General features: G+C 34.3%; 1 protein-coding gene across 3 annotated transcripts; it reads left to right on the top strand.

Moving 5' to 3' along the window:
* Window positions 1–533: 533 nt before the first annotated feature.
* LOC150094874 (glutamate receptor ionotropic, delta-1-like) lies at window positions 534–24,377 on the top strand. 3 transcript variants are annotated; one of them, XM_090411399.1, is made up of 12 exons: window positions 534–642; window positions 2,244–2,342; window positions 3,314–3,519; window positions 7,289–7,444; window positions 8,384–8,554; window positions 9,724–9,830; window positions 10,371–10,461; window positions 13,586–13,744; window positions 15,069–15,213; window positions 15,794–16,023; window positions 22,230–22,480; window positions 23,142–24,377. In XM_090411399.1, exons 2-12 carry the CDS (start codon window positions 2,318–2,320, stop codon window positions 23,392–23,394), a joined length of 1,794 nt encoding a protein of 597 aa, XP_090267525.1. In that variant the 5' UTR covers window positions 534–642; window positions 2,244–2,317; the 3' UTR covers window positions 23,395–24,377. The 3 variants fall into 3 exon arrangements, with proteins under 3 accessions (XP_090267525.1, XP_090267526.1, XP_090267527.1); XM_090411400.1 differs by lacking the exon at window positions 8,384–8,554; XM_090411401.1 differs by lacking the exon at window positions 2,244–2,342 and having other exon boundaries at window positions 590–642.
* The last annotated feature ends 212 nt before the right edge of the window (window positions 24,378–24,589 follow it).

Raw genomic sequence — 24,589 nt, 5'->3', positions numbered from 1 at the left:
AATTCAAACAAGTAAACTTTGGGTCTTGTTAAAATTCAAAATGCATGATTATTTAGATACGTGATTTTTTGTAGTTGTATTGCACTTATAATATAACTACAGAAAACCTATACGTCTCTAATCTCCAACTCTGCATGTCTTTCAAATGCAACCATCTATGCGCCGTATAATTTCCTTCTGCTGGTAATTTTCTAGCCATTTAATAAATTTGCAAACAAATAAATAATGTGACTCTAAGAATACTTTGCGCATTGTCACTGATATCGTACAAAAATATAATAGATGGTATTCAAAGCTTAGTCTGGTTGAAATGGAACAGGGAATGCTAATATCATGTTACCAAGGCGGTTTATTATGCACTCAGAATAACTGTAGGCTTGGATACTCGTCCTTTGTTGTACATGTTTGCTATTGCTAACATTCCTTTGTTACTGGACTTTGAATAGCTATGAAAATGCAATTATGAAAGTATATACTATTGTCTATTTCCTAGAAACCTATACAAGTTGCAGTATTTATTCAGAATATCTACATTGTGAAATCAAAGGATAGAATCGCTTTTTGTAAAAGAAATGCTGATAAAAATTGTCCTGGGTTTTCAAACGAATGCAGCATCGCTGTGAAATTGAGGATAGAATAAAAGTGAGTAAAACAGTTGCAACTCTTTGGCTTCATAACAATCTGCGATCATGCATAGTGTGCAAATGGTAGTGGTAAATAAAAATGTCATATGTAGGGTATCGTACGGCGAAACATTTGACTGGAAAGAGATAGGTTTGAAAGAATAGGCATTTTTATCTCTCTTTCGATGTTGCTAACATTTATGTATAAAGCATTTTTTTGTATTATTTCTCCTTTAAAATTTTTATCGTTCCCTTAACCTACTAAGTTTTGTCTTGTCTCATATAGAAGCTTGACTTCGTAAAAACCTAATTAATGCTATGATATGTTGTTGCCATTATCGGATATTAGCGATACCAATAGGCTTGAGAGGTCCTTTCTTTTGGTAAGATTCTTTGTTAGTTTATAGAAGGAAGCTCCTTCTTCGAAATAATGATACCAATCTTCAAATGAAGACGACCTAATTCCGGCTTGAATTGCTACAGATATTTGCATGTGTAAATTACCATAAAAAAATGCTGTTGGGAAAGTGTAATTCCTACAATGAATTAATAAAGTGCTGACATATAACTGGTCTTTGTAGCATATTTTCAGAAATCCTGGTTTCTTAGAACAAAGATATTTTTCCGTGTAACATAAATATATATTTAAGAAATACATTGACATTTTATTATTCTTCATATGCATCGTAAAATTGCAAAAATTGAATATCTGTTTTAAGACTAAAATTGCATTGTTTAAAAACTAAAACGAGAAAGATGAGGCTTCGCTTCCTAGACGATATGCGTACTCAAGTTTTCTAATCCAAGTACTTCGGAGACTACAATTTTATGAGTACTTCTTACGTATTAAATAAATAATTAAATTTGAACATAGTAGGTATCTACTTATCGTGATTAACTGGGAACGAAAAAAGTCGTTCTCATAACATTTGCTTTTTCAAGAAAATCTGTGCATGGAAATCTAAACACAACTGTAAAGAAGCAGTAAAATTTCTTTCTTAACTTTTGAGCTTTTGAGCGTTTTGAGCTTTTATCATGTTTACTGTTTCTCGAAAGATAATATCTCTCACTGCTGACAGTGACACACATTTATTTGTACTCAATGAGTGCAACCGGTTGATTCACAAACACGTGAATAGAATGTATTATTGCATCTCTCTTCGATTCGGATATGTTACCCAGGTAACATATCTCACATGCGACCAGACGTACAAATGCAGATTTATTCTTCCTATCGGAGTAATTTGAAAGAAAACAAATTTCTAATGCTGTACATAAACTACAGATTAAACTTAAGTGAGCTAGAAAACAATACATTGAATCCAAATTTCAGTTTACACACGTTTGTTTGTCGCGGTATCAAATAAGCACTCCTTTCAACTGATTAAAAATAAAATAAAATAAAAAAAAACTTGCCTCGGAAAATCAATGGACAGCCGTTGAGTGCAGTTGATTTTGGTGTTGCATTGATAATGTTATGAATGGAATACAAATTTTAGCCGTGATATTATTATTTTAATCTCAGTAAGTGTATTTTCCTGCCTAGTAAGTTATGCTTTTCAAAATAAACATTGATTTCACCGTTGTTGAAATAATATTTTAACTTTAATATTTTTACAGACTGGAAATGCCGAGCAGTTGAGGAACTGGTCAAACAAATTCCAAGTTCGGAACACTTTTTGACTTACACCATTATGTACTTGCATTCGGAATATTCTAGTAAGTGTTTCCCTCGGGTATCATGAAGTTATTGAAAAATAATAACAATAATGAAATAAATAATAATTTATGGAATGCAAATACAGTACTTATATTAATTTTATCTTCTTTTGACGTAACCATATAATTGGAGCATTTACTGTATAGAGATAAGCCTCCAAATTTTAGTGAGTTTCACCCAGATTAACTTGGGTGAAAATCTAGAATGCGATGATTTATAAGTATGTTCATTTAACAGTGAGCTAGATGGCCATTGACCGAATAGTTCGGCCTGAGAACGCACTCAATTAAGAAACACAAGACAAGCTTCAACCCCTTTAGCTGCTCTGGTCAAAATTCTAGACAAACATCTTTTATTTTTCAAATAATGCAATTACAGCTTAAATTGACTTTTACAGGTTGTTTAAAAAGCAAATACTAAAGTCTTTTATTATAGCGGGTCAAACTAATTCGATGATCATTAAGGTGTTAATTTAGTTTTGTGAACATGTTTTGGACGATTGATAAGTCTTTCTTTCTTCACTTATTAATTACGGTAGAAGCTATCGCCCATATAAACGTATGTTGGTTGATCAAGATGTTCTTCAATGGTAGATATTTCGGTAATTCGAATTCACAATATCTGTAAGTAACTACTATAATGGTTTCGTTTAGATCAGGCCAGTCAAATTATTCTACAATACAAAACATGAAAATAGATTCTTACAAATATTTTTTGTGTTAGATAAGACGTGCAATGTTGCGATATCGGACTTTTTATGTTTATGTCTAGTTTCATTTACATAACTGTAAAAATTTTATCTCTGATTCTTACTACTCTGGTAAATGAATCTAGGCATTAACAGCCAACGGTTCGAGTGTATCACCTCAATATTTAAAAAAAAAAAAACTTTATACATGGAAACTTAGCACAAAACAAGTATTTTAAAAATAGACAGTGGTATTCATAGCTTCGTTTCATTATGTTATAGATATCACGACCACAGAATGTATTCTACAAAGGATCTACAGTAGAAGTTTATTAACCTATGCGTATAACGAAGATGAGGGTGTCAACCTACTAAATCAATTATTTAATCCATTTAGTAAAACATTTGCTCACATAAATAGACAAAGAGAATTTCTTGCAATTTATGATGCAGCCACTATAGAAGAAGCTCTTAAAAGACTCAAAAAGGTAATCGAAAAATAAATTAAGTTGTTTTTTAAGTTAAGGAGGCAAATTTAATATTTTTACAAGTAATTACCCTTTATTACAATTTTCACTTTTATAATAGGGTGTACCAAATATTTCAGCCGTTATTCTCTATCTTAGCTAATCTCTTCATGGCTGAGGATCCTTAGCCCAATATATTATACTTCTCCCTCTTTTTGTCTTCTGTATTCTAAGCGTAACCTCCAACTTTAGTCTAGTAAGAGCAGAAATTTGATCTAACCATCTCCCATGACTTATCTCATCCAATGGCATCTTGCCTTAATGAAAGTATTTTCTTGAAATGTTTCCAAACTATCTGAGAATTCTTCCCTCTGCCATACTGCAAACACTTATTCCAAGATTCAATTGACATCTGATGCCAAAATTGGGTGTTTTCTCTCTCTCTCAAAGAAACTTGAAGCATTCTTCTATATTTTCACAATTCAACAGCATTGAGCTTATTAATAGCTATGTTCGGTGTCCAAGTCTCTGAGCCATAAATAACCACAAAGAAGGCCAAAGACCTGGCTAGTTTGTTCTTTTTGTTGATAGATATTTTTCCATCCTTCTAGATCTTCGTGAAATGAGCCACTCTAGAACTTGACTTTGGAAACTGTCTTCTTATTTCCTCCACATGACTCCTGTTGTCAGAAAACAGTGAGCCCAGTAGATAAATTGATCAAGTTTTTTCTGTATTAGCAGACACTGATAAATTAATTCCATTTTGGTTCCTGTCTAGGATCATCAGCTTTCTTGATTTTGTTGACGTTAATTTTGAGTCCATATTCCAAGCTGCTATATTCTTTCTTCTAAGGTATTCATTCATATCTTTTTCATTTTATGTTATGAGTACTATTTTATACCCCCCCCCCTCAAAGGGCTTTAGAAAAAAGAATGCTCCGCATAATAATAAGATAAAATAAGAAATACTATAATTATAGCGATGAATGGAATAGAAGATATTGTGAAGTATTGTGAAGCATGTAAATGAAGATTGGTTGGCATATTACTATATTTCCAGACGAAAGATGGAAAAATTAAGCACTGAGAGGATACCAAGAGAAGGAAAGGGAAGCAAAGATCGCCAGTGAACAAGATAGCGCGAGATGGTCAACTAAGGTTTGATATGATATGGTGGACATCGGCTACAGATAGAATTGGAAAGCTAAGCGGATGTCCTATATCCAGCAGAGGATGGAAAGAGGCTAAGGGAAAAGAAGGAGAAGACTACGACCGAAGTAATCTATATCTTTTGCATATCTTAGGCAACAGATTCTTGAGCCACTTATCAGTATGCCAATATGCTATTAATAACTGATTTTCGATTTCATAAACACCTCATATACAGGGTGTTCGGGATAAATTTGACATATTTATAATTAATTATATTTTTCCGTAAGTTACATGTATTAACACACACCTCTCTTCATTTAAAAGTTTGGACCCTTCTTCATTCATATACAAGATGTCAGAAAGGATGGATAGCTGGAACCCACCTGAATCATGGAAGAGAATAACTTGTATCATGATGATTCGTGCCCGCCATCAAAATAAGGATATTACGACTGCTGCCCAATGCTCCCTGAATACAGTAAAAACAATCAGGCATGAACTAGAGACTTGCAATGGTGACTACGAGGATGTAGCAAGAAGAAAGATCCCTAGCAGACGATCTGATTGCGTTCGTACAGCAGAATTCCTCGCAAATCTGCAGGAACAGGTGTTGAAGAACCCTGGCATTGGAATTCGGGCTTTGTTCGTGGAGTTGCTAACTGTAGTCAAGCCCTGGATAACAAGGGTAGCCAATGGTAGGCCGTATGTATGGCAGCAGGATTCGGCCCCTTGCCACACCTCTGGGAAAAGTCAAAAATGGTTGTCTGAAAATTTCTACGACTTCACCAGTCCAAATGTTTGGCCTCCAAACTCCCCAGACCTTAACCCCATGGATTATTTTGTATGGGGCGCAGTTGAAAAAGACACCAATCGCACTTCCAGTAATACAAAAGCCCAGTTAATGGATAAAATTAAAACAGTTTTTGCGGCCCTTCCCAGGGAGACTGTAGCATCAGCTTGTTCGAGGTTCCGAAGCAGAATTGAAGCTGTGATCGATGCTAATGGTGGTTATTTTGAGTAAATCTTGTTGATAGTATTGTAATTAACTCTGCCTGTAATGTTTTTTTGTCAATTCATTAAATTTAATAGATACAAAGAAGATTTTCTTTTTCCTTACGAAACTGTCAAATTTATCCCGAACACCCTGTATTACGCAAGTACATCAAGAATTCACAACGCTATTTCTTCTTTTCGAAAGTTTAGACTGAATTAAGTACAATGTGAGTTATTATTATTATATCGTTGGAGTATCTCATTGCTCTCTTTTAATTTTTCATGTTAAAAATTCTCTGTTAGCTGTGCAAGATCAAACGAAAGAGTGTACTATTCGGTTTCTGGCATTTTGACGTCAGATCAAAATTATCAGGGGCTGAAGAACAGACATGAACTATAATTTTCTGGTTCTTCTGGAAGCACTCTTCAAATGTACTTTTTTGTTCATTGAGCAAGAATTTCGGCATGAGGTAAATTTGTGTATTTACTATATGCACATGTTCAGGATCAATTTTAGTATACTGCACCTCAGATGCATCAAACCTCCTAATGAAAATATTGTTAATACACTAGTCGACAAAATTAGCAGAACACAATGGATTTCATGAGTACCTCAATTTTTTAAAATGTCTACTAAAACACAAGAAAACCACTATCTGGCAGACCTAACAACAAGATGGAACCTTACGATGTCCTGTCAACTACTGACTCTTAAGGTTGCTGCGAGATATGATTTAGTAGGTAGTATCTGGTTCAAATATATTACTACATACACCTCGCCATCATGCAGCACTGAAGGAACAAAGTATCTCAATTCAATTCTATTCTCAATTCGGTATGAACATCTATAGCATGGTTATCAGAACTTACCTTAGAGAGAGAGAGAGAGAGAGAGAGACAGACAGACAGAGAGAGAGAGAGATTCCAAAAATCCTTTCAAGAGTCGAACATAAGCAGCTCATATATTTATGTTTAGTGGGAAGTAGAAAGCATTATTTATTCTTGAAATGGGGTAGTGAGACAGATTATCAAAAAGTACTTTATGAATACTGGAAAGGGCACCCAATCCCTCTCTCTAATTATCACCAATAGCTGCTTAAGACCATCAATGATTTAAGAGGTATACAGGATGAAGAAACGTAAGACAGTCAACTACAGCAATCTCGTGGTCTCTAATATTATTATTGTTCAGACAAGAATGTATAATGTTATTATATATTATTGTCAGAACAGTGTAAGTTCTATGGTTGATTTCCTTGATTCAGGTGATTGAAAACCTGAATTTCTAAGAGAAGAAACACTACTTTCCTGTGAAAAAGATAGACTATCTAGATGAAAACTCCCTAGAAAATGTTCCTCTGGTCAACGACCAGTCTGACCTTCAAGCAATTTTTCTCCTGTCCGTCCAATGTAATAAAAGCAAGCACCATTTCCAAAAGGCCACACACACACACACACACACACACACACACACACACACACACACACACACACACACACACACACACACACACACACATATCCTTGTTTAATATATGTATATATCTTATTATTATTTCAATTTTAATGAAACTCTCATTTGCACTGCATGATTTCACAATTGTTTTTAAATAAAAGAACCCAGTATTGTGTTTTCTTTTTATAGATGGATCGTAGAGGAAAGTATCTTACTCGTTGGTATATACTTTGTGATATCCAGCCAGATGTGTTTTATGCTACAAAAAGATTTATGAACTCCTTTAATATTCACCAGATTGTCTTTGTTAGCCGTTTCGATATTAACACTAATACCTCGTCAAATGTAAGTAAAATACTAAAGATAACATTGATATCACCTGTTATTATTATTATTATTAGAAATTCTCTCATGCTGTGATAGTTTAAGCGATATCTTTCAAATGTTTCATTGAGACGAATTTTGATTTTCTTATTAGGTCATCTACTTAATAATTGGAATGACATTTTTGGTGACATTAAAACGTTAGTAAGTGAGGCCCTGCTTCTTCACATTGCTTTTTGTTTTATTAACGGCCATTTTTAGAAGTTCTGGTGTTGTTTATAGTGAAATTTACGATGGCATCTCGATTTCGTGGTGTCTGCAAACAAGGAACACGGTGGCCTATTAGTTTTTTTTAACTTCGTACAATTCACTCTGCTTATTGGGAACCTAGAGAAGTATGAAAAGCAATGATTTTTCTCTAAAGAAGGATTACCTAATCTTTATTTACATTTTTGTGTGATAATTCCATTACATGAGATGTTGGTGAACCAGCAGCGTATTAGTACTTGAATGGGGAAAGGAACAATTTGTTTACACTTGATTTGAAGACCTCTGGATTACATTCTTTTGGAAATTCGTAACAGTGGAGTAACAGAGAAAGGAAAAAAATGTATAATCTCCCACTTAGGCGTTTAACTGAAGGGAACTGCAAACTAAGCATGTTGTCTGAAGTTGTGTTTGAATAATATAGTGACTCTTTCGTAGTTAAGTTATATTAGTTTTCCATTGTGTATATTTGTTTTCTTTTTTTTTTTTGTGAATTATAAATTTTTCTTGCAGTTTTAATGGCTTCTAGAGACTCAATCGCTTAATGAGTCAAATGATTAGGAGATTAATTTAAAGTGCGTTATAAATATAATTTCAGCTACATTTATAATATTATAACATTTATATTGTTATAATTTTAATTTAATTTTAATATGTGTTAATGAAGAATTCGATTCAACTCTTCCACTTTAGCTTTCTGCAAAGTTTATAATTCGTAAATTCACCCTACCAGTGTTTCCTGTTACTACAAATATAACTAAAATGAATGTCTTTCAATCGATTAAGTCCAGTGGAGTTCTTCTTTCACGTGAAGATGAATGCCGAAATTTGAATGGAATAACTTTGACTGCTGCAGCATTTTCGGTAATATATATATATATATATATATATATATATATATATATATATATATATATATATATATATATATATATATATATATATATATATATATATATATATATATATATATATATATATATATATATTAAGGGTTTAATTCTTTCAATCATGGTCATGATAGATTAACACTATCACTTTTAATTTTGAATCTCACATTTTCACATAAGAAATGACTATTCCCTTGTTCTTCCCTCATATTTGAAACGCATCATTTTCGTTGATTTCCATTTCATTCTTCGCCTATGATTTCACTGCGTTGGTTTTTTTTTTTCATTATATCGGCGACAACATTTCTTTAAATGCTTTTATAGAATTGTTTGGACTTCCATGTCACAAACTGCTTCTATTACCAATAAAATAATATACCAAGATAACTGATTCCTTTTGTCAGTTATAAAATACATTCTTAGGTTTTGGATGGAATAACTGAGTTACTTATTTCATTTTTCATTAATACTTAGTTCGAGATCAGAATCTTAATTCTTATATCGGAACTGAGATTATTCTAAATATTTGAAGCAGAAATATTCTTCGATTTTACTAATAAATAAAACAGTCTATACTTAGACCTCGGTGTGTCAGATTTAGTCAAAACTAATCGATCGATGCTCATCTAAAAAATAGGCCAGAAAGAAAATTAAATCCTATCGTATTCCCTCAGTCATACGGCTGGTGTGTGTGTGGGGGGGGGGGGGGACTGTATGCTACCATTCTAGGGAGACGATTATGAGCAAGGTGGTTTCCAGCTGCTGTCCATGCCGTAGTATATTTTATGACTGTGGCCTTGTGTTCACGGGACCGGTTTGCCTTTTTTGCAGGGATGTAAAACCCGAGTTACCGGGAGAAAAAATCTTTACCTCCGTATGAGACCGATTAACTCACCTTTAATCGAAAGAGACCAGATAAAAGTTTCTCACGTCACTGAAGGGAATGGGAATCGAACCCAGGTCTCTCCAACCAAAGGATGAGCTATGGAGGCTCTGAAAATGAAATATAGAATTATTAATATTATACTCTTTCAATTATCTTTATTCTCAGCCTGCTGAGACTTGATTGTTACAAATTCAGTATTTTTCTAATATTAACAAATTTTCTAATAAAAGTATATAAAAAAAAACTCTTTCTTGCAGTTTCCAGCCTGGATTCACGTTGGTCTAGATAAGAGTGGCAATCCAATTTTAACTAGGGGCGTATGTGCAGAGATATTTCTAGCACTTGCAACTGTCATGAATTTCAGGTATTGTAGCATATTTAATATTATTTAATTATATTTATATTTAATTTAGTAGTTAAAATAATTATCGGTTATATAATGTGTTATTTAAAGATATATCCAGATTACAATTAATGTATTTTAAGTAGTTTAATAGCCAAACACTATTAATCTAATCTAAAACATTACTTAGTGTTAATAATACTGAGTAACTTATAAAAAAAAATATTTTTTATGAGTTACTGTTTTAAGAGCAGTTAAAGATATAAAAATGGTTTTCAAATTTTTCAAACTATTTCTTCATTTTGAAATATCGGACCCATTTTAGCTTCTATATTTTATATTAGAGATATAAGTACATTTTTCATATCAGTGCAAGTGGTAGTTAACATTTTATCGAATCCAAACTCCACTATGGTCCTTAATGTTAATAACTCATAACAACGTTTGTAACCAGCAGAGAAATATTTTTTTAGAATTTCTCTGCTTGTTATTGAATATTGAATGGCGGATTTATTATAAATAATTTATAATTATAAATTAATTTAATATCGATTTCAATAGATACCGAATCCTCTTTCCACCTGATGGAGCATCGTTTGGAGGTGTAAAGGGAAAGAATTATACTGGATTAATTGGAACAGTTTACAGGCAGGTAAAGGTCAACTTAAATTCATATTTTTGAACTGTTTATTAAAACTTAATAACTTAATAGTTAATAATTATTAATCTCTGAAATATTTTATTACCAACACTAAGTGCTACGCTTCGGATTTGTAAAAATCCACAAACAAAATGTGTCTTCAAGACACATCTTGTGATATGTTTTCAAGATGTGATGAGATTATTTTGAAAACAGAGACAAGTGAAAAGAGTATGAACATTCCAGTCGGTATGTTCATACTTATATATATCTACATATATATAAGTATGCTTCGTTTACGAAACATTCGAGTATTCTTTTCTATTAGAGGAATTAAGAACTTTATCGTTATGTACATTTTTCATATTACCGAACAATTGGTTATAATTCCACTGCATATTGCTTTACAATGCTGGTAAATGAAATTTCAATTTTATTCTTGATCAAAATGGAAAAAAAATGTACTAAAATTTACCACATAATGCCAACATAGAAAATCCTTATAACCAATGATTTATTGAGTGGTGTTTTACGTTTGCTTCTTCATATACACAAATCATCACATCGATAGTTTAACGTTTCGTTTTGAGACTTACTTGTTTGAGACATATGATAATGATGTCATATTATACATCAATTTTAATTGCCTGTATGCATTATTCTTGAATTTGCTCATACTTATACTAATTATCTAAGTTATAAGATTGTATCTTGGCTCATTATGAAAGAATAACTTCTTTCTTATGATTATTTAAAAACTAAATTAGCTGATTGAATTGTTTAGTTCTTTAATGCATACCTTCCGTAAGCTTCGACATTCCTAATTTCTTCCATTACTGTAGCAGAAATGTTTCCACTTATTTATGTAGTGCGTTCATGTCGATCAAGCGATGATCAATATACATAAATAAGTACTCCTGTATATTTAAAGTTGTGATGTATTGAAAAGTACAGGGAAAAAAGGTACGGTTTCAAGATTTGCAGGCATATTTTAACACGTCTGAAAACTTATTTCAAAAGAGCCAAATGCATGAACTTTACTTCGTATCCACACGATTGTACTTGGTGGATCCCTGTACTCCTGTACCGCTTCTTTGGCCTAAGTAAAGATTTGCATAACTTCCTTTCTTCCATAAGTAAAGTTTCTATGTATAATTCATACAATCTGTTGAGCTTAATATAGATTTTAGCAATATGATTCCTGAAAATTTAAATTCCCTTTCAATCATCTATCTATTATCTTATCGAATCGAATAGGCTTGCATTTTTTCACATTACATGTTCAACTGTATATCTTTCTCCATTCATACAATATTTTAAGCTTATAATGTAATGATCGTATTAGGCAAATTCAGTACTCTGCTCAAATATATATCCTTACCAAAAATAGAAAATGGTTACTTCTTAATATTTCAACTTAAATCATTTATAAATATATTAAACAACGAAGATATTAATACAAAATCCTGTGTGCACGCTCCTAACAAGTTGTCGCTTTGAAGACTCTCCTCTCAATATTAATTCTGACGTCTTTCATTCAACCAATGTCTTACTCATCTCGCTATGTGATCATCAGTTACTACATGGTACATTTTGATCAATAGATGCTTATGTGAAACGTTATCAGAGGCTTTCTAAAATCCAAATAAATTGCATCCGAGTCATTACCTCGTTCAACTTCCCAGTTGACTTCATCATGATAAGTAAGAAGAATTGTTATAACCGATCTCACCTTAACGAAACTTTGCTCTGCTGTGTTCATCAAGAGATCATTATCAGGAATATGTCTGATAAGTTTCCTAATTAACTTTTCCATTACTTTGTGTCTAACACTAAGAATACTCACTTATGTATAATTTTCCACATTATTATATTAACCACTTTCCTGAACTATCCATGCACATTTCCGATCAGAAGGAATAATTACAATGTCTGTGATTCTTTGAAGATTATCAAAATGACATTAATTAATTGAGACACGCATCTGTTTACTACCAAGGAAGTTACATCATTCATACCGTCAACCTTATCAACTTATCCCTCGAGCAGTATTTTCTTTTCCCTACGTAATTAGTTGTCAAATATACACTTACAAAATGCTTATTAATTTTTTCTGCTTCCATAGCTAAATAAGTCAAAATGTTTCTCGATGTATTCATTATACATAATTCATTTCTATTATGTTTACTATCTATATTGGCTTATGTTCAAAAGCTTTCTTGGATTAAACATAGCACTACTAGCTAGTTGTATTTCTAACTTTGCTTAAGATCTTTAAGTGATAATTTAGTTAATATTAGTTCTTATATCTATCATACTTAATAACTGAGTTATCAGGTCACTCCACTTTCCATAACTGCTTTTTATATTCCTTAAAGTATTTCTTAAATGTTCACAATAAATCATCTTTTTCATAAATATCATATAAAACCAGGTTTATTATGACAATTATGACAACATTGGCTCTCTCTCTCTCTCTCTCTCTCTCTCTCTATTGAACGTGCGTTCAGCTAATCAGAAATTCGTTGGTGAGTTCTCCACACCCCTCTAAAAGAAGTCACCGTTCCTTCAAAGTTGAACTCCAAACTCAGAAAAGAATTTTTGTTAATCTTTGTAGTAACCTTTGTTGTTTGTTTGAATAGATTCCTCCATTCTTAATCAAAAGAGTGATTTCAGCAGTCTTTCGAATCTTATAATGATGCTATTTGTAAGATGGCTTCAAAATTATTTCTAAAAAAGGTTCCCCGGATAATTTTCTTTCTTCTCTACTCCTTGGAATAATATTATCACGTATGTCTATTTCCCAGAAATAGACGTTAGAAAAGGTGGTTAGGCTGATGCATAATAGATAATAGTTTTGTATGTGAATTGTGTGTATTCTCCTGACTGGCTTACGGAATGAAAATATCGAGATTCCAGGAGACAAACCCTTCCACCTCTATATTGACAGTGGCTAATTCACTTTGCACTGAAAAGTCTAGATGAAGATTCTTCGCTTATAAAAGGGATGGAAAACAATCTCTTTCTGACTATGGAAGGAAATGAGCCGAGTCACTGAGCTTCACATAATTGTATCTATGTATGTCTTATGAAGCAAAATATTATGCTATTTCGTTTTATTTATTTTTTCACTTAGGAAGCGGATATCAGTGCTCTGGAATCAATGCTAATACCTGATAGAATTCTCGCAGTGGATAATGTGTATCCCCATCGGTATCTGAATGTGATCTTTGTGACCCGCTCTCCACAATCGGCTTTGAAACCTGAAGTATTAGCTGCGCCGTTTTCGTTCCAGGTGAGTTTTCAAAAATCGTTGTCATCTTCTGAATTCCATCATATGATGTCTTTCATTTAATTTTATCTTCTTAGCTATTCTCACTAATTATTTCTTATTATCAATTAAATATTTAAATTTTGGCTCCTTCGCATACGACATAAATATATTACACGTTCTGCAAGTTCATTTCTTTTTATCTATAAAAATGTAGTGAAGTAATTTTATTTGATGCAGTTGTATGTGACGCAATGTTTCCACTCAAACGGCCATATTTATAAAATATATCAAATAATTTAAAATTCGTATCCATGCTATTTCAATAATATCATAAAGTTATTTCATTTTCAATGGACCCTTCGCATCCATGTAAATCCGACAAGAAAGCTATGATTATTTAATACCTACTTCAAAACGCAAATAAAATCTTAACAGAAGAATGTGTTTGATGTGACAGAAAAACAACCATTAATAATAAAAGTAATACAATAAAACAAATAAAACTAATTCTTAATAATAAAATCATTATGCCTAAGTTCAAAACAACTACAGATACCAGTTATACGAATAGATGATCTCCAAATATTTGTTACCTACTAGAATTTAATTAAAGTGTCTACTGCTGGAATACTTTTAACGATATTAGAGATTTGATTCACCCTTCCCAGCCGCATTTTATTCCTTCAAGATATGAAAATGAAACAGCCATCCCAAAGATACTATGCCACCAATTTACAGAATAGAACATAAACACCAGTCGATACGGATGATGCAATAATCCTAGGAATCTGACTCCATGATGGATACAGTTTATAAAATAAACCCTGATATACTATTAAATAACTGCACTCTGACTTAAATCATATGCATACCCTACTTCTGATATATCCTAGTTGAACAGATGGTTGAATTTTTCTTTTGTTGGCTATGTCGCTTATTAGAATCTTTCCAGATCCCTCTAATACAATACATCATCACTTCAGAACATCTGAAATGATAATGTGTTGTATTGCACAAGAGGGGAAAAAAATCTTCTCCCACTTTTACCAGGATTTCATTGAAGCAGTCTTCAGTTTCGTGTTTTGAAGACAGGGGATTCACCAATAAAAATAAATAAATACATAAAAAGACAAGAACACAGTGACTATACGAGTAGATTTAGTTGTTTTTATAGTACAAACTCTGTCTGTTGGGCAGCACTGATTACTGTTCAATTATGGGTTCTAGCAGAACTTCTAGCACTTCATTTTCTAGAACTTCAATTCTCATCGCATTTCAAATTTAATATAGAGATTAGGAAAATGGTATGAATTATTAAAAATACTTTTTTTTTCTTTATTTTCAGGTTTGGATCTTGATTTTAGTGACGGTAGGCATTGTCATCTTCTTTGCATATTTCCTTTTGCTGATTTCTTCTCGCATTTTCCTTACAGAGAAAACTAGTCTCCATGAGATTGTGTGGTTAATATTTGGAAGTCTCTTAACAAAAGGCAAGTTTCATTCTGAATAAATCTTTATCAATCAATTCCAAGCTTCCAGGTGAGACTGCTATATTACACCAGTTAATTGAACAATAAAAGTAAAACTTAACAGGTATAATATACAGGTCTTATTTCTACCTGAAACATTAGTTGTTGTTTTGTTTCGGGAAAACAATTTTACAACTTTCTTGTAACAGAAAATAGTCCACCTTCATATGCTTCATCCAATCGGAGATGAGGCTCAAACCCATCTCTTTCCAACAAAGGACAAACGTTGAGTAATCTTCGCTACATAACTATGAATGATTTTAATAATTATCTTACATAAACGCTACTGTAATTCTTATATTGAACAAATTCAAACCAATATTCTAAGAAATTCCTAAGATGAATTATAAATTTTTGTACGTTATAAGATGTATAAAAGAAAACCAGTAAAGATTATGAGGTTGCTGAAATTAAGATAGATCGAGAGACATTTAGTAATATTTTAAAATTGGATAACAGCTTTGATGTGATGCAATATTTAATTCTTTCTTTAATATTTGTATAAATAGCAAAATTATACTTTTTCTCCTTAAACTTGCAGGAATGAATATTCAGCTATTTCGTTACCCTTCTTTTCGCATGCTGGCTATATTTTGGTGGCTCTTTGCCGTGGTCATTGTGTGGGCATATAGTGGAGCTTTACTTTCCTTTATAACTCTTCCACAAGTTGAAAAGCCCATAAGCACTCCATCAGAGATGGCTAAAGCTGTACAAGAAAAACAAATTGTCTGTGGAACTTTTCCGAACTATGCGGTCGAAGCAGCTTTTAAAGTAAGTGAGATTTTGAATTACATTTGAAATGCGATTAAATTGAAACAGTTGTAACTAGATACTAAACTATAGAGCTAAAGTTCTTCCATTTAACATAAATAAGATAATGGAATAAAGAATATTATGGATTCATCTGTATTTTATAGCCACATATTATTTAAGAGCTCATATATTCGCCTTAAATTAGTGCATATATTCTTAATAAATTTCAGCACTCGTAATTTTTTAAGATTTCTATAAAAGTTGAAGGTATTTATAATATAGTCAAGTACAATGACTTAAGTTACTTTAATGAATTAAAATTAGCTATATATTTTAGTATTTAATTACGCACCTATTAAATATTTACTTAAGATGACTATTGAAACTACGGTGAGAAAACTACGGCTGTTCGGTCCTGGGAATTCAATTCAATCCAATACTCTTGGAGGGTAATGGATGGCAATGCTGTAGCCAATGAAGTTCTAACTGAGGCTCGGCTATTGCTGTTACCCTCCTGCCATGATCAGAGCTTTAATAATAGCTCAATAACATCTTATCCCGACACTGTCCTCTACAGATAACGGGGAAGATGAAAAGCATTCTTGCTTCGCCCCTTTAAGCCAGTCCTTATAAGGACTACGGTTGTTCTCATGAGGAACAATCTAATAAAAGACGCAGAACATCGGGAGGTGAATTGGAAGATAATGTAACAACTCAACAAAATCAGATCTCCCAAGACAGAAAAGAAAAGATCCCTCCAGTTATCCTTCGAGATAAAGACAAATGGATCTCAGTCTCAAGATCCCTAGGAAAACAAAATATCAATTTTTCCTGGGCAAGAAATACTGAAGAGGGTGTAAAGATCCACCCTACCACTGTCACTGATTATCGCTTGATGACGAAAATGTTTGACAACTCCAAACTGCCCTTCCACACTTTTACGCTAGCAAGCGAGAAGAACTTAAAGGTAGTTCTAAGAGGAGTGGCTGAAGGCATCACAACTGATGAGATCACAGCTGACCTCATCAATCAAGGACTGACTCCAACCAAAGTCAGCAGAATGTTGAGGTCAGATAAAACACCAATGCCACTGGTGTTGGTCGAAATCTCCAACACACAAAAAAGCATCTGTGAAGTTACGGTCATCTGTAAGCTTAAAATCACAACCGAACCTCTAAGGAAGAAGGCATCGGCAGGGCAGTGCCACAAATGCCAGAGGTTCGGGCATGCCCAAAAACTGTGCAGAGCTGCATATAGATGCCTAAAATGCGGTGAGGGTCATCAAACCAACTCCTGCACCAAACCCAGATCGACACCTGCCTGTTGTGCCAACTGTAGAGGACCACACCCCTCTAATTACAAGGGTTGCCTTTTCCATCCAAAAAACCGTGGATCATTAAGAACTAACCACGCTCCTCCAAGAAATGACACAATGCACATCCAAGCAGTTCGCCCTCCAGATCATATTACCTCACATTCGACAACACATGAAGGCACTCGACCCTCAACCATGTCCAAATCATATGTGGAAGCGTAAGAACCCAGACTTCTTCATCGCAAGAGCGAACAAGCTCTAATCTCACATCAGCTTTAACCTCGTCACTTGCAGCAATGCTGCATGAATTCAGCAAAGAAAGCACCTCACCATCCTCCAGAAAAAGATTCTACCTAGAAACCCAATCCATATTAACAGCTCTCTATAATGTTTAAAAAATTTAAACCAAATTCTCTCATCATAACAGCATGGAATGCCAATGGCTTAACAAACAAAATTCTTGAGCTGCAAGAATTTGCAAAAAGATACAATCCAGACATAATCTTGATCAGTGAATCCCACCTCAGACTATCAAACAATCCAAAACTAAGAAGTTATATTTTATACAGGACAGACAGACTTAACTCTAGTCGAGGCGGAACAGTTATTTTTATCAAAAATTATTTAAGCCACAACTCACTGACCAACCCCCAAACTCTAAACCTTGAGGTGACGGGTGTGGAGGTGCTCACTAATAACGCTGGCAGACTCAAAATCTACGCTGCGTACAATCCTCCCAGTATTCCACTATTGACAGCAGACTTAGACTCCATCCTCGGCTCCACGGATTCCATAATTATGGCTGGAGACCTTAACTCCAAACATACGGCCTGGTTCAGTTCGTCAATCAACGCCAAAGGCCGTACCTTATACAACTACACATTACTCAACTCATCAATAGTAGCTGGACCCACTGAGCCCACCCACTACAGCCGGTCAGGAAGTTCTGATGTGTTAGACATAGTTATCCTCAGAAACATCAAATATCAATACCAGCTGGAGACAGTAGAAGAGCTTAACTCAGATCATAATCCCATCCTACTCAGGTTAGGACTTCAAGACCAGCTCTCTCCCCATCATTCTTTCATTCCATGGGACAAGCTCTCTAAGGTTCTTCCAGTCCACATCGGTCCTCCCCTGTCATTCGTAAAAAATAAGAAATAGATCAAGCTGTAAACAATTTAACTAGGCAAATCAACACAGCAATAGCATCAGTCACTCAAACCACTGTCTTCCACGCTCCTAACTGGATCCCAGAAGAGATAATGGACCTGATTAGGGCTAAAAACGGGGCCAGAAAGCGATATCACAACACCAGAGCCCCGCAGGACAAAGCAACCTTGAACACTTTGAACAGACAGGTTTGAGAAGCCCTCCAGGTCCACAGGAACTCCAAATGGGAAACGAAACTGAAGGAAATCAACCCAGAAGATAACTCCTTGTGGAAGTTTGTAAAATCTCTTCGTACCAAAAGACAACCACTTCCCCCTTTAAAGACCAATCTTGGAGTTGCACACACAGATGAAGAAAAAGTAGAAGCCCTAATTGACAATCTAGAAAATCAATGCAGCCCATCTTATGCAAACTTAAATATCAATCTTATTTACAAGGTTCATCGTAAAGTTAGAAATGCACTAAGTCAGCCTAAGGATGATTCAGAAACCATCAACCCCACATCTCCAACAGAAATAATAAATATCATTTCCCATCTGAAGAATAAAAAGGCTCCCGGCTCTGACGGCATTACCAATAGAATAATAAAGCTACTCCCACGGAAAGCCATAATTCATCTAGTTAATATTACCAGTTCCATTTTAAGATTCCAATATTTTCCCTCTGATTGGAAAATCGCAGACATCATACCTCTGAAAAAGCCTGGTAATAACCCACAACTTCCCCAAAGCTACAGGCCCATCAGTCTTCTTTCCTGTCTTGGCAAAGTAATAGAAAAGGTCATCCTATCAAGACTACAATCAGCAGTGGACCAACAGAAAATAATCCCAAATGAGCAATTTGGATTTCGCAAGGCTCACAACAAGGTGCAACAAATTCACCGACTAACAGAACATATCATTAACTGGCACCTTCATACTGCTGTATTTTTGGATATTGCCAAGGCCTTTGATAAGGTTTTGGCATCAAGGCCTTATCTTCAAACTAATTGAAAACAATAACCCAATTAAACTAGTGAAACTCATATATTCATATATCAATGAAAGATACATGCAAGTAAAACTCAACGGAATTGTTTCTTCAAAGCGCAAAATCCTGGCGGGAGTACCTCAAGGTTCTCTTCTGGCCCCAATACTTTTCATAACTTACATGGCAGATATTCCTCTCAACCCAAGAACAACTACTACGGCCCTTTATGCCGACGACACCGCTATTCTAGCTAGATCGCTCAGCCCTCACCTGGCAATCACTAGACTCCAAGGAAGTATCAATGAGCTAGCAAACTGGTTCACCAACTGGAGAATTCAAGTAAACCCCCTCAAAAGCTCAGCCATGATGTTTTCAAGAAGAAAGATCTGCAACAAAGAAGACATCTTGCTCTCTGGTCAAAAGATCCCATGGCAATCAGAGACCAAATATCTTGGGGTATTGATGGATAAGAAACTCCTTTTCAACAAACACATCAATCTCATTTGCTCCAAATCTTCCAAAGTCATAGCTCAGCTCTACCCATTGATCAACCGCAAGAGCAAATTGAATCTACATAATAAATTGCTTCTTTACCGGATGATAATACGTCCAGTCATTACCTACGCTTCACCAGCATGGAGTCACACTTCAAGATCAAACATTTCAAAATTACAGAGAATCCAAAACAAATGCCTTAGGATGATCCTGGATGCACGGTGGTTCATCAGAAATTCACAAATTCACCGAGAAACCGGCACTCCGGCACTCCATACATCTCCTCCCTTCTTCGTGATCTTGCAGAAAAATTCTTCGTGAAGTCAAGTTCACATTCAAACCTAATCGTGCAAGCTGTCAATTGCAATGAGACTGATTACTACAAACACAAAAGACCGAAGGCTATTCTTCTCTCAACCGATCATAGCTAACACTACTGCCCTCAGAGAGCGAGCTTAATTGCTCACAAATCTCCCATTCCCAAACAACTCTCATTATAGATAAAGGGGAATATGAAAAGCACTTGTGCTTAATCCATCCTGTCAGTAATGTCAATGGTAATGTCAATGGTCAATTACATTTAGTAATTTTACAAAATTTAAATATTACAGAAAATTAAAAAGAAGACCTTTTTAGGACTTCCAGGGTAACGAATGGCAATGCTGTAGCCAATGAAGTTTTAGCTGAGGCTCGGCTATTGCCCGTTACCCAGCCATGATTGGAGCTTTTAGCTCGATAACACTCCATCCGAACAGATTCTCTTCATTCAGATGACAGGAAAAAGAGTCAAGGACTCAGTCCATCGCCCAGTTCTTTTAAGAACTTACATTACATTTATAAATTTTTATAAATTGCTGCTGCGTTAGATCTCAACCACAGTTTAAAATTAAAAAAATATGGTGCAAAAATGTGAACTCTGAAAAAAAACTCAGGAGTCCTCTGCTAGATAAGGAACGCCTGAAAAAATCCTTGCATGTTTAATGCTCAAATTCCCTGACATCAAATACTTGAATCCTTTGATATAAAAGTCTCTTCTTCTCAGAATACATCAAGTGCACTTGTTCTAAAGGAACAAAAGCAGTCTGTCAGGTCTCTCCCATTGCGCGACAAAAAGTCTAACCGATATACTTCGTTCATGATAGGATGTTGGATGATAGGTTTATGTTGTTGTTTTTTTTGTCTTTGTATAAACCAACTTAACGGCAGCAGAACTGAAGAGAGGCCAATTAAAATACGAAATATCATCGAAAAAGAAGTCATCTCAGAAGAACTAAAGAAGCGCCATGTAGATATATTTGATGTCACTGAGACCACAAATACTAAAACAAGAGAGATCCTACTAAGTAATAAATATAGGTTGTTATATTCTTGCTAAACCCGCACAGTCGTATGAACCACAAAAGAAAATTGCTTCTCTCTATATACAGCTGTAATTAGATCAATTATGACTTATACTTTACTGGCGTGGATTCAGCATCAGCAAACTTCATCCTCAGAAAGTTAGAGGTCGTGTTGTGACAATTATCATTCAAGATAATTGTCTCATCATGAATCTAGACGCTCCATGATTCGAGAGAAATGAGGTGCCCCACCGAGAGCAAAAATTCCAGAAACCCGTACAAGCGCGCACGCACGCACGCGCACACACACACACACACACACACACACACACACACACACACACACACACACACACACACACACACACACACAATACCCCAAATGTTTTTACGGACAAAGGGATAATTGAAAAGACTAGGACTTCATCCATCGTGCAATAGCTATAGCATTGAATATAGCTGTTGTCCTCTTGAAGTTTCTGCCTGAATCTATGAAGAGAACCAAGTTATTAAGTTAGTAAAACATAATGCATGCAATAATAAAAGATATATATATATATATATATATATATATATATATATATGTGTGTGTGTGTGTGTGTGTGTGTGTGTGTGTGTGTATTTTAAATAGTACAAACAAATGGGACTCTGCAAAATATAGACAGTTTCTTTCAATATTCAGATATAAAATGTGGATGCATACGTAGTATCATCAAAAAAAAAAAAAAAAAAAAACTTTTTTTTTGTTAAATCCTTTTTCACGCTAAACATTTTGTAGTTTTTTTTTTAAAGGAAGTTTTCTTGTTCATTTACAAAACATGCAAATAATAAATTAATTTTCTCGTTCAGGTATTGTGAGCAATAATTGGGCTAAATTATGAAAAAACGTGGGTATTGAACATTAATAAAAGTGTCTTAATATTCTATTTCAGGCTGCCAAAACAGGAGTAATGCATATTATAGGACAGCAAATGAATGACAAAACCACGTGTACTACTCCAAAAGAAGCCCTCACGAGAACCTTTAATGAGAAATACTGTTTTATTACTGCTGACGCCGGAATTTATACCATGGTTCAATACGGCATGCATAATTATTTCATTTCTAAGGAAGCATTTTATTTTGCATTTTGCGGTCTCCTAATCACACGTGGGCATCCTTGTAAAGGATGGATTGGACAGAAGTGAGTATTTTTGGCTAGATTTTATTAAAGTATTTCTCTCTTTCTGTGTATTGTATATATAAATTAGTCTTAATTCAGAGTTCGAAGAGATTATGACGCTGTGTATCTATAACAAAGATTAAACACATATCACGTGTTTAATCATTGTTTCCAATTCTTATCGACTGTAATAATTTTTAATTTTAACTTCGATATTTTTTAAATTTTTTCATTAAAAATATGTTCATTTTAAACATCAATGATTTTTTTAAATTTTTGAAATCAATATTTTAAAATATTTTAAATATCAATAATTTTTTGAATTTTAAAATTTCTATATCGAAATCAAAAACTGTAAAATAAAATAATTCTACCCTCTGAAGTGGCGTCGCTCCAGAACCTCAATATGGAGTCACTATTTTACTGATCCCTTCCCTTATAATCACATGAGACTGTTTAAATATCCCTTAATCCAAACAACCAATACAAAGTTTTCAACCTTTTCGCTTAAGTTTTACTTTCGTTTTTATCAAACTCTAAAATTAAAAAAAAATCCTTACGAAAGTGATTTGATATGGAAATCATCCGAATAGCCAGAAACAATGTGTGATTGCAATACTAATTCAATGTTTTATGTGATTATTTTCAATATATATAATGGTGATATTTTCCTTCTTCGTAGGATACTTAAGATTTTAGAATCGGGTTTGTTCTGGAAGTGGGACGATGACTACCTTTTCGAAGAAGAATTAAAGTGGAAAGTTCATAAACCGCCTGCGAGTTCTGCTCAACCCTTACAGCTGAACCATCTGCAGGGTGCTTTCATCATGCTTCTTGGAGGTTATGTAGTGTCCGTCGCATTTCTTTTCGCTGAACGTTTCTACGTGTTTTTAGTGAGGAAAATCAAACATTTCCTTAGGTTTAGAGATTCGTGAAGTTCACATACGATCTCTCTCTCTCTCTCTCTCTCCGAATTTGATTATTCACGATTATATTTTCTTTTACTTCACAGTGAGGTTTCCAATCTCAGAGCTTTGTTAAGCTTGTGTTAATTTTGAGGTTAATTTCTTGTTTAAGATGGCATTTTCAAATATTGACATCAGCTGATAGTGTGTGTGTGTGTGTGTGTGTGTGTGTGTGTGTGTGTGTGTGTGTGTGTGTGTGTGTGTGTGTGTGTGTGTGTGTGTGTGTGTGTGTGTGTGTGTGTGTGTGTGTGTGTGTGTGTGTGTGTGTGTGTGTGTGTGTGTGTGTGTGTGTGTGTGAAAGTCTTGCCAAAATGGCTCTCTCCTAGTAGCCTGTGCAATTGTTATCACCTCATATCTTCGCTTCATCCTCTCTCTCTCTCTCTCTCTCTCTCTGGGAATCCAAAGTGCATTAGCGGTCGTACGTCATCTTTTATCCTGGCTAGTATAGATTCAATTATTTACTGACTGCCTTTTTTTTTGAAATATCATTGATCAAACCTATTCTTCATAATGTCATTTTTTACTTTCTACACCTTTCTTTCCTAAAATATAGCTCTCGTTGTTCTTTCGCATGGTTTAGCTATCATTGGACCAGGTCTTGACACTGTATGTTAATATGGGCAATATGATTGAATCCAGTGATCTCCTTTTAAGAGATATACGCCTTCACTGGCTGCATACGAATTTCTGTGTTAATAAGTCGTGTGTTTTGTTTCTGTAGAATTCATTTTTGAAGTCTCCAAGGTGGTTTGTGATGTTTAGCTCAGTTAACCTCCCCAGTCAATTCGTTGAGGGGGGGGATCTTGAGAGACGATTGCAATATCATCAGCAACGCTTGCTTAATTGCTTAAGATGTTCTCATTGTTGATTCTATCAAATTTTCTGTATATATTACCAATTATATTACTAATTATATGAAGAGCCAAAGGCTTCAATTCGGCGACGTGAAATTATTTACGTTAAGGGATATTACATCCCATATTGTTTCATAGCCGAATAAGAAACTCAAAGAGTTTCTTACCGAATATAGAAACTATATAAAGTTCGGCGAGTCCAAGCGTAAGCAAATACCTGGATAGTGCAACACATAGTCCATCTGGTAGTGCAACACTATCCTGGTATTTTCTTACGCTTGGACTCGCCGAACTTTATATAGTTTCTATAT

This window comes from Typopeltis vanoorti, chromosome 21, assembly GCF_054136105.1.
Source record: "Typopeltis vanoorti isolate ZY-2024b chromosome 21, IOZ_Tvanoo_1.0, whole genome shotgun sequence".
NCBI lineage: Eukaryota > Metazoa > Arthropoda > Arachnida > Uropygi > Thelyphonidae > Typopeltis > Typopeltis vanoorti.
The sequence above is the reverse complement of the archived record's forward strand: the minus strand, read 5'-3'. Positions and strand labels throughout refer to the sequence as shown.